Source organism: Notamacropus eugenii, chromosome 2 (genome assembly GCF_028372415.1).
Source record: "Notamacropus eugenii isolate mMacEug1 chromosome 2, mMacEug1.pri_v2, whole genome shotgun sequence".
Classification (NCBI taxonomy): Eukaryota; Metazoa; Chordata; class Mammalia; order Diprotodontia; family Macropodidae; genus Notamacropus; species Notamacropus eugenii.
In genome coordinates, this window is record NC_092873.1 from 472,740,344 (window position 1) to 472,756,352 (window position 16,009).

The 16,009-nt window shown below is 39.6% G+C and overlaps 1 protein-coding gene across 1 annotated transcript in view; it reads left to right on the forward strand.

Annotated features, from left to right (window-relative positions):
• Positions 1–415: 415 nt before the first annotated feature.
• Positions 416–16,009, forward strand: part of ANKRD45 (ankyrin repeat domain 45) — a 50,619-nt gene continuing 35,025 nt past the window's right edge. The window contains 4 exon segments of the mRNA XM_072648591.1: positions 416–434; positions 437–621; positions 10,524–10,851; positions 15,382–15,549. Coding sequence (XP_072504692.1) covers positions 416–434; positions 437–621; positions 10,524–10,851; positions 15,382–15,549 — 700 coding nt within the window.

The window sequence follows — 16,009 nt, forward strand, 5'->3', positions numbered from 1 at the left end:
CCTAGGCTTCTCAGTATTTTCTTTTCTGTTATTGTCAGCTTGGGATTTTAAATCTCTGAAAGTCAGGCATTGTGTCTTAGAATTTGTCTCACAGAGTGCCTGAGGTAGTCCTGGACATCAAGACCTGACTTGATAAGTGGCTTCTCGTTGGTGACAGAATTCCCATGGAGCATAAAGATCAAGCCAACATCCTTTTCTAGTGTCTTGCAGTTTTTACAAATCGTTATCAGAAACCCTTCCTCTCAAAGAGCAAAAGCTAAGGCTGGGGAAGGTTGGGACCCAGTGTGAAAATCCTGGCCTCCTGGAGAAGGCAGAAAGCATATGTGGTGCGGGCTAGAGGTTAGGGCCTAGACACGGGTCTGAGGACACAGAGGGAGGGAGGGAACCTGGCTCTCTGCCTGTCTGTAGCCTCTGTATGCCTGCTTTGCTTGGGCTGCAGGGGATGGGCTGCAGGATGCTGAACCTCCGCCTCTTCCTCTCCTACCAGCTGTACTCTCTCTGCAGCTGCCCAGTGAAGGCCAAGGCAGCAATTACCATGGTAACAGTAGAAGCCCAGAGATCAATAAGAGAAGAGGGGGGCTGGGCAGGGCCAGGATAGGTTGGAGCTGTGTCCTGTTTGAGGTAATGGGGAGGCAGGGTGGTGGCAAGAGGGCTCCTACTAGCTCCCAAGTGTCCTCAACACCAGCCTCTGTGAAGGGCAGCCATTCATTCTGACTCTCTCACTGGCATCTGATGTGTGTGTGTGTGTTACAATCAGGGACATCACAGGGGTTCTCCTCTCCCTGCGCTTCCCACAATGGCATAGGATGATGCCACCTTTTTCAGCAAAGTCTCTCTGAACCAATATCTCAATACCTCTTTCTTCTCCTGTCTCTCTGATCTTGGCAGGCCAAGCATCTCCTTGTGTTATGTGGCTTTCTGCAGAGAACTCATAGGTATGGGAAAGAAGAGATGATGTCTTGGGAAGTGTTCTCAGGGATTTCTCTGAGCCTGGGGGGACCGCTTTCTTGGGTGTTAGGTGGTAGAGGTCTTCTCATTTGGAGGTAGTCATCATCACCATCATCATCACCATCATTGTCTTCGTCACCATTGTCACCATTGTCATCATTATCATCACCATCACCATTGTCACCATCGTCGTCGTCATCATCATCACCATCACCATTGTCACCATCGTCGTCATCATCATCATCACCATCACCACCACAATAACAATAACAAATCCCCTTTCTGTTGTCTGCTACTGGAGTGGTGCTGAAGATGCCTTCAGTACAGAAGATAAGGTGACATCCCAACCCAATTACAAAAGCGGTTCTTTTATTGGCCTGTGCAATAGTCTACACAGCATTAAATATCAAAGAACTAATAGTAAGGTAGAGACTAGTACTAGTCCCAGGACCATTTCCATCTGAACTCCACTGAATAATATGAGAATTAGAATAAGGATGATGATGATATCCCTGACATTTATTCAACATGCTCTCCAAAATACTTCACACACACACGCATACACATACACACACAGACACACACACACACACATATATACATAATCTCAGTTAATTGCCTACAACCCACAAAAGTAGGCAGGATAGGTATTCCCATTTTGAGGGATGAGGGCATTGAGGTACAGAGAAGTTAAATGATTTGTTCATGGTCATGGTCACAGCTAGTTAGTGACAACAGGCAGGTCTAGAAAATAGGCCTTCTTATAAATAATAGTTTTCTTTCCGTTTATACCACTTTACTGTCTTGTAATTCCACAGTATCCTCAAGTATATATTTTAGCCTGAGTTGGTAGTAACTGTTGTGTAATTGAGTTAAAAAAAATAAAAGAGAGGGAGATCAGTACGCTATTGCAGAATGTTTAATGGAGTGCTTTCATCTAGGTAGAGTCACCAGGTTTACATGGTTAGAAATTTAATTTTATCTTTTCACCTAGGAATGAGCATGACATGAAGGGGATTGATTCACACTAAGTAAGTTTTAAAAAGATAGTTTCATAAGCCAGAAAGGCAGTTTATTAATTCATGCTGGCAAAATTGCTGAATAAACCAGAATACTGTTATCATCTTGTCAATACATTCTCTGTCCAATATGAAAGTTTATTTGGTAAGCAAAGTTACTATCACAGGGTTGCTTGGTGATTATAGTAATGACAAAGGTAGTCGATTGATCTAGATATGATTTTTAAGTTATAATAGTTTGATGTATTCTTGACTGCCAGGCAGACAGAGATATTCAATTTGACTGGCCAGGGCACCCTTTTTTTCTAAACAATGCTAGGGAAACATGTCCTTATTTTCGATACTTTTTTTCTAGATTCCTTGCAGAGAACTATATGATTTGATAATTTAGTGGATGTTTAATTTTGACAGTGTGGGTATTCCCAATATCTTTCTAAATCACATCCCAAGTTTTTCTTGGCCACATTCTCCCATAAATCCCCTAGAGAGGATCTATCTAATGATCTGTGGTTGAGGTTGGGGAGGTGTGTGCAAATCTTCAGAGGGTCATAGGATCATAAAAGGGACCTTTGAAGTCAACTCACTTATTTTTACAAATGGAGAAACCAAGGCCTAGAAAGGTTAGATAGTTTGACCAAGGTTATTTAAGTAATAGAAAGTAACAGATCCAGGATGTGAACCTAGGTACTCTGACACCAAACCAGGCATTCTTTCCACTATGCCATGAGACAGATTTCATGGACATCTGTGCAGCCTTTGGATTGTCCATTTGCTGTCCTTTGTTGTTTCTCTATGCCAAGCCCATTGCTTTGGTTCCCATCATACCCATCTAACCAGTTCCTCTCAGTCTTTTTTGTTTGCTCGTCATTCGTAACTCATGCCCTAACTTTAGATGTACGCCAAAGCTCTGTCCTCATCAGATCCCATGAATTTAATGATTTTCTCTACACAGAATGCTTAGAAACCTCAATAGGTAGCCACAGTTTCTGTCATATAACCCAGTCCTTACTAACTACTGTACCTTTTGGTCACTTTGAACTGAAAGTCCCTGAGATATCTCAAACTCAATATGTTTGAACCAGAAAATTATTTTTATATCCAAATCCTCCCCTCTATTGAACTTCCCTATTTCTGAAGACTATCAACATTCTTCTAGCCTCCCAGGTTTGTAAGCTTGGTGTTACCTTTTACGCTTCACTCTTCCTCACTCCACATTTCTAATGGATTACCAAACCTTGCTCTTTTTTTCTCCTCCACATCATCTTTTGTATCACATCTTTTCTCTACTCTCAATGCCACCAACTTGTCATCTCAGACTTAGATTACTGAGACAGTCTTCTAAATGATCTCCCTGCCTCATCTTTCCCCACTCTAATCCATCCTCACAGCTGTCTCTCCATTTTCCTTTTAAAGCCCTTTACCACTTGGCCTGAGGGCAGCTAGGTTGGTACCATAGGGCATAAAGCACTGGGTCTGGAGTCAGAAAAACCTCTTCCTGAGTTCAAATCTGGCCTTAGATGCTTACTTGCTATGTGACCCTGGCCAAGTCACTTAACCCTGTTTACCTCAGTTTCCTCATCTATAAAGTGAGCTGGAGAAGGAAATGGCAAACCACTCCTGTATCTTTGCCAAGAAAACCCCAAATGGGGTCACAAAGAGTTGGATACTATTGAACCAACCTAACAACAACAAACCGCTTGGCCTGACCTGTCTTTCCAGCAGGCTCTTTATACGTTACTCCTCTTCGCACATTCTTTGTTCTAGCTACATTGACTTTGTGTTCTTCATACAACACACCCAACCTCCCATCTCTGTGACTTTGAACTATCTCCGATATCTGCGATGCTCTCTGGCTTAACCTTAGTTTCCTCGTATGCCTGTATTTCATTTTTCTACTGGAAACTTCCTGTTCCCACTCAACTACCAGCGCTCTCCTTCTCTGCCCTGTATTTATTTTTCTGTTTATTCTGTATAAATAAATGCTGGCTCTGTGAGCCTGGATAAGTCACTTAGTGCTCTAGGCAATGTTAACATGACTATAAATTGAAGAGAACGTGCTGACCTATACTGGTAGAGGAGGTGCCTCCCTGGATATTCCTACACCAAGGAACTCTCAAGACCAGGCCCTATGTATATTTTAAATGTACTTATATATGTACGTGCTTCCTTCCTGGATAGAATATCGGCTGCTAGGTACCATTTTATTCTTTTATCTTTGTATCCTGATGCTTAGCTTCTTGAAGGTAGAGGTTGTCTCATTTTATTTTTGTATAACCAGGGCTTAGCATAGCACCTGGCATTTAACAGATTTAATAAATAAATGCTTGCTGATTGAGTGCCACATGGAAGAAGGGCAAAGTGGGTAGTCTCTCTCTGTCTCTGCTTCTCTCTGTCTCTCTCCCTCTCCCCACTTTGCTCTCACTTGTTCAACCACTCTCTTCCCACAATTCTCACCAATCTATAGCACAACTACCAAGATTCCAGTCTGTCTGACTAGCCAACGTCTTCCGTGTTTTGATGCCATCTACCTGGTATAAAGTGAGGACAAAAATATCTGCTAAATCCTTCTTTCCTGATTATTACTACTTTCCAACTTTTTCCTTACAAGTCCCAGTCATCCCCATATATAGCCTGGAGGGCATAAACTTTAGTTTACTTAGTTATATAAATGGGCAAAAGAAAACATTTCTTGAAACTGAGAATATATTTCTTCCATTTGAACTCTATGCAACATATTCTCCATAATAGTGGCAAATACCTTTCTTTGGTCTCCCTGTTTTATGTTTTAGTTGATATTGATAATTAGTGAATCATCAAGTTATCTCTGTGGTAACATCTATTAAGGAATCCCGTATAATGTTCATTTATGTGAAAGGGAGATACCTGATTGAGATAGAACCTGTAAGAGGCTGCATTTTGCCCTACTGAGTCAGTCTAGTTTGTTTTGTAATTAAGAAATAAACACAGTGAGATCTTATGTATATCACCTATATCTTTCTGACAGTTGTGAGGCTGTGAAGACTTGCTGTGCTCAGCTATGGAAAATCATTTAGGAAATCCTACCTCTTCTCCTTTTACATTACAAGCAAGGATAGCTTCAATCCATGTGTGGATCATTCTTAGAGATTTTATAAAAATGAGAATGTAGGTATATGGGTTGGTATTTGCTGATATTTTTTCAGTCACTTATTTTTTTTGGTAACAATATTGTCCATGATTTTTTTTCTATTATTTTGGAATCCTTTTCTTGGGAGATCTTGTCTTAAAAATTTTTCCGAGTATCTCTAAAGTTCTCTGTGTCCTTCTGTTTTTCTTTGGTCTGGTGCAGTAACTTTTCTAAACTTTTTCTACTTAAATGCCATTACACTTATTCATAGAGCAATTAAGTATTGAATTTTTAGAGTTCTAGTGACTGGTTTTATTATTATCAATAATAAGAATAAGATGCTATAGAAATACTGGCAGATTTGTTTCATTTTGTGTCTATATGTTGTCCCCTTTGCGATTTTATCCACTCTCTATATGTTTTGGGGATGATCTGGCTACTAGGTTTCATGCTAAGCTTTTCACAGCATTGTTTTCCCCTTCACGGCTTTTTGTTGTTTTGCAAAGGGATACTGTTCATCATCTTTTTTTCATCCTGCTTGGTCATGTTTTGTAAGTATCTTTGGCAAGGAGATAGAATGTTTATTGGCTGGCAGCTTCTGGACTTTTTTGGTTTTATTGTGGTGACCATTTTATATCAGTTAAACTTTAGGCAGTGATAATTAGCACATTTAGTATCATTACTTTTTATCCATTTCCAATTTTTAAGTCAATAGCTTGTTATGGGTCAAGTTAGAGCTGTTTTAATTATATATAGTATCTTATAATATTTTTCTTTTCTTTTAATTTAGATCTTTGCTTTAACTTATGACCCTCTATCTTCCTTGCCAGCCTCTTCTGGATGTTTTCCAGTTTACCAGGCTCCTTCTTAAAATGTGGCAATTAGAATTAAGCAAAATGTTCCAGACATGGTGTGACCAGGTGAGGGTACAACAGGAAGATTGCTTCCTTTGCTCTGTACGCTATGACTGTCTGAACACAACCCAAGATCATACTCATGGTTTTGATTGACATGTCATATTGTCCACTTGTATTGAACTTGAAGCCCACTAAAATCCCATGGATTTTTTTATTTTTGGACAAAAAGCTAACAACCATGGTGTGCAGTAAATAAAGTGCTGGGTCTGGAGTTAGGAAGGTTTGGTTTCAGATGTGGCTTCAGATGCTTACTAGCTGTGTGACCCTGGGCAAGTCATTTAACCTGTCTGCCTCAGTTTCCTCATCTGTAAAATCGGGATAATAATCATAGCTCTTACCTCCCAGGGCTGTTGTAAGGATCAAATGAGATATTAATTATAAAGCACAGCATAATTATAAAACTCACATCGTAAGCACTGCATAATGTTACCTATTGTTAGCTATTATCTTGTGCTTCTGACTTTCAAAATGTCAGTTTAAGATTTTATGCTAACTGTTAAATTTCCCTTTAGTAATTTTAGCTGATAATCTATTTTTAAGGGTAGGGTAGCCTGGAGGCCACATGTGACCTTCTAGGTCCTCAAATGCAGCTCTTTGACTGAGTCCAAACTTCACAGAACAAATCCCCTTAATAAAAGGGTTTGTTCTGTAAAACTTGGACTCTGTCCAAAGGCTGCACCCAAGGAACTAGAAGGTCTGTCAAAATCTAGTGTATCAAAATTGTGTGCGTGTGCATGTGTGTGTGTGTGTGTGTATGTATGTGTGTGAAGGGTTTCCAGTTTATCTTACCTATTACCCATACTTTGTGCATTTGTGTATAAATATCTACGGTGTGGGTTTTATTACTTGCTGCTTTCTTGAAGCAATCCAAATCCTGCCTGTCTTTTAAGGACCAGTTCTAGTCATATTCCCTTCTTGTAGTTTTTCCAGGAAATAATCTTTGTGTGGTACAGAAATTAGAGAAAGCAGTACTATTTTGTGCAGGGTGTACAAAGACAGTACAATTTTAGGCTATCAGAGCTTAAAGTTTGCTCCAAAACTTTGAGGATCCTTCTTTTGTGCTTTGTATGGAACAGGTCCTTGAATTAATGAATATAAAAACATTTATTAAAGCTTCTTATGTGCCAAACAGTTTCCCGAGTGCTAGAGTTGAATAAATACAAAAGTCCTTATTTTTAAGGACCCTGCATTTTAGTAGAAGGCCGCACATAATGTGGAGTGGTGATACTTCGGTTTGGAAAATTACCGGGATAGTCATGAGTTAATGGATCAACCAATATTTATTAAGTGTTTGCTGAGTGCTAGAGATAAAAGAAAGACAAAAATGTAGTCACTGGCCTCAAAGCACTCATTCTAATGGGGGAAACCAGATGCAAATGACTAGGTAGAATCAAGAGGTGAACTGATTTAAGAGAGTGAATGACACCTCCTCTGTAATAGCAATGGCAGTATTGATTTTATTTGTTATGGTTTTACAACTAGAAAGTAGGGAGAAGTAGATTTTGCAGTTGTGGCAGGGTAGTTGTTGAGAAAATGACTAGGGAGGAAAGTGATCGATACTTGATAAGAAAATGAACGAGCTCCCATGTTTTCAACTTTTTTCCATATGTTTGTCTCCCCCAAAAAATTATTCAGTTGACTCACCTTCTCTTTGATTCTCTGAGTCAATTCATATCATCAAATAAAAAATTTTAGGATTAAAATTTTGTTTCATTTTGTGTTTTGTCATGAGGGTCACTAGGAGTCATTAAAAACAATGCCCAGTTGTAGAAATGAAATCCTATCAGGTCTCCTACTACTAAATTCTAGTCTGGATGGCTTCCATCCTTATAGCTATGATGTTTAAAAAGTTTGAGAGACATAGTTTCTGGGTAATGTAGTCATTTTATTAATAATGGCAGCATGTTTATTAATTAAAGGAGGTCAGTGATACTCTTGAATGCGAAAGACCCCCTCCTGACTGTGGGCTCACTGTTTATTTGCTTTTGGAAGAATGAGTGTTCCTGAGGGTGGCAATCAACTCTGATTCATTAACAATTAATGAGAGAATGAATATTATAATAGAAGGTGGGCTATATTCCAAGGAGGGTCTTGGGGTATGTAACTTGGATCATCCAAGTCTTGGTCAAAGAGACTTATCAATTTCCATTTCACCTGTCTAACAAAAGGGAGAATCCATGTCTGAGCAGACACAAGGAGCAGGAATGTACCTATTAGCCTAAATTTAGAATTTCTTTTACTGGCTTTGATTAGATCTAGCCATCCTGGATAGATTTCCCACACTGGTTGATTTCCGGATGAGGAAGTAGAAAAGGGAAAAAACTTGATCTCAGTGCAATAACTAGTTATTAATACAAGAGAGAAAACATCATTTTTCTCATGGCACTTACTATGTGCCAGATGAGGTACTATATGATTTCACAAGTTTTATTTCATCTCATCTTCACAACAATCTTGAGAGCTAAGTGCTATTGTTTATCGCCATTTTACAGATGAGGAAACTGAGAAAGGAGGAAGTTAGGTGAGCTGCCAAGGGTCATACACCTACTAAGTATCTGAGGCTGGATTTGAACTTGTCTAAGGACATACAGATGGTACACCGATGGTAGCAGAGGCAGGCAGGACTTGAATTCAGTCCCCTGTGAATTGAGATCTAATGGCTACTATAGGTATACAAAATTCTTTCTAACTGCAAAATCAGCCGAATTTGTTGACCCTGGGAAGTAGCTACTCTTATTATCCACATTTTATGGGGGGTGTACAGGGATCCTGGTCATGGTTCTAGGGAGGAGAAAAGTGGTCCCTTACAGAGCATAAGCTGGGAGAGCAGTGACCACATCTCTCCGTGGATGAACTAAGTGCTTGCAGACCCCAAAACTATCTCTGATAAAAGCACCTTAGCAGGAATAAAAGTCTTGGAGAAGAAGGGTAAGGGGAGATGAGGCTAGAGATGTCTGTTCTACCTCCCTTACAGCCACGTAAAACTACAGCCCCTCACTACATGTGATCCCTCTTTCACCTTGGGACACCATATGCTTATACGTGAGTGCTCTGTCCATAGGCATATAATTTTTGGTTGCTTATATTTAAGACTTGGGGACTAGATTTCTTCCTAAAAGTTGGAACAATTTGCTTTTGTCTTGTGCAGTTTTCATTTATAATTTCTTGGAATATAGCTCTGAAAAAACAGGCTTTTAAAAAAATGATTTTTAAAAGGTTCCAGTGATTCTTTGGACCAGTCCATCGTTTTTCAGATGGAGCTACCTGACTTCTCTTTAAACCCAAATCACTCTGGCTGTCACCTAAAGGTCAATAATAGCCCCAGCCCAAGGCTCTATATAGTTCACTATTTAGGTTTAGATGGTGTAGAAAAGAGGTTCCCAAACTTATACGGCCTATCACTCCTTTTTAAAAAAAATTACTCAGCACTTTCCCTGGAAATCTTTAACCCTTTACTGCTTTTTAAAAAAGTCATTTCAAAAAATATAATTAAAAAAATGTATCTTAAATTTAATAATTTGTTGTAAATTTGTGGGTTTTCCCTGCATTGAAATTTTGATGATACAATATTGCATCACGTAACCATATAGTATCATATTGGAAACAAGTCATTTAATGCACATATTCCTGCCGATGGGGCTGGACTTCCTGACAATACTCCACGTGCTTACTTTGCTAATACTTGCTGGTTAAGATCTGTCCCGACAAACTTGACTATTGATCAATTATAACTTGCAGTTTGTGTGTTTATTTGGAAAATAATGTAATCACTGTGACTTTAACTCTGTAAAACAACAGAGGAAACATGTATGAATGGTTTTTCAGTATTTTCTTCTGTTCTTTCCTTATGCTTCCACCCTCCCCTTATTTTTATTCAGCACCCCTCAATTGTATCTGAGGCTACTGGTGCCCCCCTGGATAGTCCCAGTGCCCCCCTAGCAGCGCTATCACCCACTTTGGGAACCTCTGGCTTAGAATGAGTGTAAATAGCAATTGTTTTCTGTTCTGTCCAGAAACTTGGAGGATCTTTCCCTTCCAGATTGATGTTTTTTGATGGTGAATTAGGCCATCTTTTTTCTCAGTTCTTACCCAGCCTAGTACTCATTGAAAGGGAGTTGCCTCAGACAGCCTGAGGCCTAGGAAAGACCTTTATTTAGAAAGGCCAAGGTCATCCACTGCATTCTGGGCCACCGTCAGTCTCCGTTTTTGTCTTGCCTCTGGACTTTAATGACTCTGGAGGAAAGAGTGAGTAAAGACTTTGTGCCCCTCTACCTCACTCGTGGGCAAGTCAAGACATCACCCTCATGATGACATTGGTCCTCTCTGAAGAACAAAAACAATTCAGTTCAATTGGACAAGTGTTTTTAAGCGTTTATTCTTTGCTGGGCACTGTGACATATGTTTCTTTTGGACAGAGAAAGTCTTTTCCTTATTTTGTAAGCACTCAGCGCAGTGCTAGCCCCAAAATGTGAGCCCTACATCTATTGCTGGGTGCTTGAAACAGTTTTTACATCATTCATTTTTCTCTCTCAGGTATCACACAAGAAAATGGTTCCGTTCCAGGAGCCAGAACTTTCCAAGGAAGCTGAAATTTCAGAAGAACAAGAAACCAGCATGGTGTCTGAGGACATAGGTGGCTTACATCCTCTGCTTCAACATATTCTTGCAGGAAACACAGAGCGCCTGCAGAGGATCTTTGAAGACCCAGAAGACCCCTATCACACTAATGCCATGCAGTTAGTTATGGAAGAAGATGTCATTGGTAGGAACTTCTTGTACACAGCATGCATGGTTGGGCAGAACGATGTGATTAGAATATTGGCAAAATATGGTGCGGACCTGAATGAGAAAACGGCTAGAGGTATTCCATTCTTTTTCTTTGGTGTTATTTCTTAGGAATGAAATCAGTCAACTAACAAAGCAATCTAATGTCTTTAATTTAAGGTTGAGTAAATTGCTGTTTTCATATTTTCCTTTCATTTATACACAGGTAACAGGTATCACCAGGAGCAAGGCAGTTTAAGTGACCGTTGTATTGTGTGAGGACAGGGAAATTCCCTCCTTAGCGAGGTGAATTTCTTTTAACTCTGTCTTCCCTCAGGCTGGAGAAGCCCATGTTCCAATGGCTCTGAGAACTCTAATCAACTCTTTCTGATTAAATCTTTTGTCTCCTTAGAATAGGAGTTCTTGACTTTTTTGTGTCTTGGACCCATTTGGAAGTCTTGGTGAAGGCTATGGACCCCTACTCAATATAATATTTTTGAGTATAAATGTATAAGATGTATAAACATAAAATACATAGAATTACAAAGGAAACTTATTATATTGAGATAAAGTCACCAAAGTTTTAAAAATGAAATCACAGATCCCAGGGTAAGAACCCCTGCCCTAGAATAAAGTCATGTCCATCATGGATTTAATTGTTTTCTTTTTTCAGATGACGCTCACATTTATTTATCTAACCCTACACTCTCTCTTGAGCTCTAATCTCACACCATAGACTGCCTAGCAAATATTTTGAATTGGATATCCCAAAGATATCTTAAACTCAGCATACTAAAAACTGAACTCTTGTCTTTTCCCCTCAAACTTCTTCTCTTCCTCTCAGACTTTTTTACTTCTGTCAATGGCATCACCATCCTTCCAGTCACTCTTGGTGTCATCCTTGATCCCTCACTTTCCCTTTATCCCACATATCCAATTGATGGGGTGCAAACTCAAGCCAAGACCTTTTTCCCTTGGATTGGGAGGGCTTTTGTAATATTTGTCTGCAGAGCCCGGGAAAGTCTGGCCTTGCATTCCCCTCTCATTTCTCCCAGCCTGGATACTTCCTATTTTATCACCATTTAGCATTTTCTTCCTTTGATCCTAGCATCCTTTAGATATTCCCAACTACTTAGCATTCTCTTGAAGTCCAAGTTGCCCAGCCTGGATTGTAGATTGTGGGTTATTTGGACTACTGACCAGTCCCATCAGGATTCTCCCTGGGTTAATCTGTCAAGACCATGCCTGGGACACCAGACTACTTGGCAACATCTGGATTCTTCCCTCAGTCTTTTCTGCATTTAAGTTCCATCTTGCCTTCATGAAGGTACTGAGGTTTAATCCAGCTCAGGCTCTGTCCAGCTGAGATTCTTTCTGTCCCACTTTGCAGTACGAGCATTATAAAAGGTTAGGCTCCTTAAGAGTCAACCCAATATGGTGAATCTTTAGTAAACTTTGTTTTTCTTTGGCTTTAAGAAAGTTTGTGTCAAATTCATCCAAGCAGGACCTGGTGTGTCAGTATTTTGGGGTTCACCAGCACCCCAAACCTCAACACAATCATTTGTCAAATCTTATCAATTTTATTTCTTTTTAAATTTTTCATTTCATTTTATTTTTTAATAAGTTAATTTATTTATTTTTAGTTTTCAACGTTCACTTCCATAAGTTTTAAATTTTCTCCCCCTCCCTTCCTCCTCCCCAAGACAGCATACCATCTATTATAGGTTCTACATATACATTCCTATTAAACATATTTTCACATTAGTTACGTTGTATAGAAGAATTAGAACGAATGGGAGTAACCATGAGAAAGAAAAATATAAAACAAAACAAAAGAAAAACAACAAAAGAAAATAGTCTGTTTAAATCTCCAGATCAATTTTATTTCTCTAGCATCTCTCATATACATCTTCAAAATCTAATTCAATGCTTTATCACAACTTACTTGGACTATTATATTATAGTAGCCTCCTAAATGGTCTTGGGTCAGCTCGGTGGTGCAGTGGATAGAGTGCTGGGCTTGGAGTCAGGAAGACCTGTGTTCAAATTTGGCCTCAGACACTTACTAGCTGTGTGACCCTGGGTAAGTCACTTAACCCTGTCTGCCTCAGTTTCCTCATCTGTAAAATGAAGTGGAGAAAGAAATGGCAAACCACTCCAGTATCTTTGCCAAGAAAACCCCAAATGGGTCACAAAGAGTCAGATAGGACTGAAACAAGTGAACAACAAAAAAACGGCCTCCTTGTCTCTGTTCTATCCTGTCACCAATCCATTTTTTCATGGGGCTGCCAAAATGATTTTCCTAAAGTGCTGGCATGATCATCTTACTCTCTGGTTCTTTAAATTCCAGTGATTCTCTATTACTGCCAGGATGAAAAGAAGAAACAAAAAACTCCTTCATTTGATTGTCAGTCTGGCTTCAGTCTACCCTTTCCGGGTTATTATCCATTACAGTCTCCCATGTACAGTTTATCTAGGCATACTTTGTTCACGTTGTTTCTGCTGCTCCTCACACACAACACTCCCTTTCCTTTCTCTGTGCCTTCTTTCATCTCTTAGAATCCCCAGTTTCCTCCAAAGTTCAGCTGGTCACCTTCGATAGGAAGCCTTTCCTGATCCTTGAAACAGCCGGTATTTATAGATGTGCATGTTGACAGCATGTGAATTCCTTGAGGGTAGGGATACTTATGTCTTTGTATTCCTGATACTTCACACAGTACCTGGCATATGACAGGTGCTTGATTTAATTGAGTGAATGGCAGCATCTACAGAGACAAAAAACCTATTTAGGAATATCTGGAAGAAAGACATCCTCAGCCTTGGCCTTATAACATATTCACCTTGTCATAGTATGCTCAGAATTTCCTTTCAACACCATACTGAATGGACATTTGCACTACTGTCCCCTATTCTTGTACTGCTAATAGTTTCTAACACCTAGTGGGCAGTGTACTTTTTGCTTTACTGCCAGCCTGCTTATGCGTATGCCTTTTCAGTGACTGGATATTTATTTGTTTGACATGAAGACACTGGCACAGGATCGCTCAGCATGGCATGCCCACATCAGAGAAGGTGCTGTGCTCCATGAGCAAAGCAGAATTTAAGGAGCTCAAAAGAAACATGAGCGAGCAAATTTAGAGAATCCTCCCCATTCACATGGACTATCTGTTTCTGACCTGTGGCAGAGCATTCTGAGCTGAGCTGGAATTGGTCTGATCAGCTAATTCAGACACGCTGAAACTTGACTCTAGCACAGTGATGTCATTTTGGTCCTCTTGGAGAACAAAGGACAACAACCAGCCCGAATAAATGTTTTTGGGATTCAAAAGTGAGTCTGCTTGTTATTTTCAATACTAAAAACCTAAACAATGAGTTTTTGAAAATGAGATATTATCCAGTTGGTTCTCAAACAATTTTTTTGTTGAATAGATAAAGTCACAATCACTTCTGCTATTGTTTTCAGGACATGGATTCCATCTTCTTGAAAATGTAGGAGGAGCATTTTAAAATGGGAAAACAAATGGATAGAGTGACTTGTCCAAAGTCACAAAGTAATGCCAGAGTTGAGTGCAGAATTCTTAGACACAGCTTGGTTTAGTGGAAAGAGCACTGTTGTCGGTGTCAGAGGACCTAGATTCAAATCTTGCCTCTGACACTGTTTGGGCAAGTAGCTTAGCCCACCTGGGCCTCAGTTTTCTCATCTGTTAAATGAGATAATTGGACTAGATGTTTTCTTTGGTCCCTTCCAGCATCAGAGCAGTGATCTGATGAACAGAATAGAGGTGCTGGTTTTATTTCTGAGCCTTGAAGCACAACTTTGCAAAAATGTTTCTTATGTATTCATTGTTCTCAGAAAGACCCTTGTCACATACCTGTCACAGCCTCATCCTCTTGTGGACATTGAAGCACTAAGAAGTCCTTTGGTCTGAAACAGAAGCTTTTTACTGGGGTACTGTTTTTTTTCCTCCCAGCCCAGTGTTTCTAGTACTGTTTAGTCATCATAATATTTTGTTACCTTTTCATTATCATATGAAATATTTATTGTTTTTTCTCTGATACTTTTACTAAGATTAAGAGGGATTATATAAACTTTCTCTTTGCATTTTAAGTACTTTCTCAGTCTAATTTCTTTGGGAAAGTACCAATTTCCATGACTGTGGCAATATTGTTTGGGTACAGAATTTTATGATGATTTTTGAGTTTGTAGCTCAGAGCTGTAACTAGGGTCAATTGAGCAGAATCTCCTCCCCTCTCCCCTGGAAACTAAATCTTAACTAACTGCAGTTAGCTCTTCTCCATCTGGCCCAACCCTACTTTTCTTCTTTTTTCTTCTTGTACCTTGTAGCTCCCCCGCAGTGGTCTCTTGTCCCAAGGTTTCCATTTCTCTACCATGCCTCCATCCTCCCATAAGCTTGTCTTTAAAAATTAAATTGAGGGCATACTTTATGCTCCTTGACTTGGGAATATTTTTTGAAGCTTGTCTTAGGTCATACTAGATGACCTTTGTGGTCCCTCCCAACTGTCAATCTTTGCTTGCTGCATTTTAGAGGCTGATCTCTTCTCCTAGAAAAAGTACTCTGAAATATCCAAATGTATTTGATTTGGTTGTCTCTGTTCACTTTATCAGGTTACACACTTTTACACTGTGCTGCAGCCTGGGGCCAAGTGGAAACTTTAAAAACATTGGTGGATCTGGAGGTCGATACTGAAGCACTGAACTTCCGTAACGAAACAGCCCGGGATGTGGCTCTTCGGTACTCACAGAAAGAGTGTGTTGATTACCTGGACTTTGCAGGTATCCGTGACCTGAGTTTTAAGCATTTTTCTTTTGACTTTGAAACTCATTGATTCAAAGGTTGTGGTCACTGCGTCAGTCAGTCCACCTGAATGATGGGTAGTACATGATGAGGCAAGTGCTATGACGCAGAGGAATGGGTATAGAATTTGGAATTAGGAGGGATGTGTGTCAGCTCACATTCCAATTCTAACACAAGTTGTGTGGCCCTGGGTAAACCACCTAGCTTGAGTCCTGAGGATAATCATTCTTGTGTTGTTTATGATATAAGGTTGTTTCAAAACTCAAATGAGATAATGTAGGTAAAGCTCTTTGCAAACTTTAAACTTGTCTATGTTGTATTTCACTTTTTACACCCACACTGAATAAAAATAGTCACAATCACCACTTGCTGTCCTTGCTTTCAGGGTATAGATTCCGTCATCTGCTGAATTTTGCTATTCTCATGGAACATTGCTTT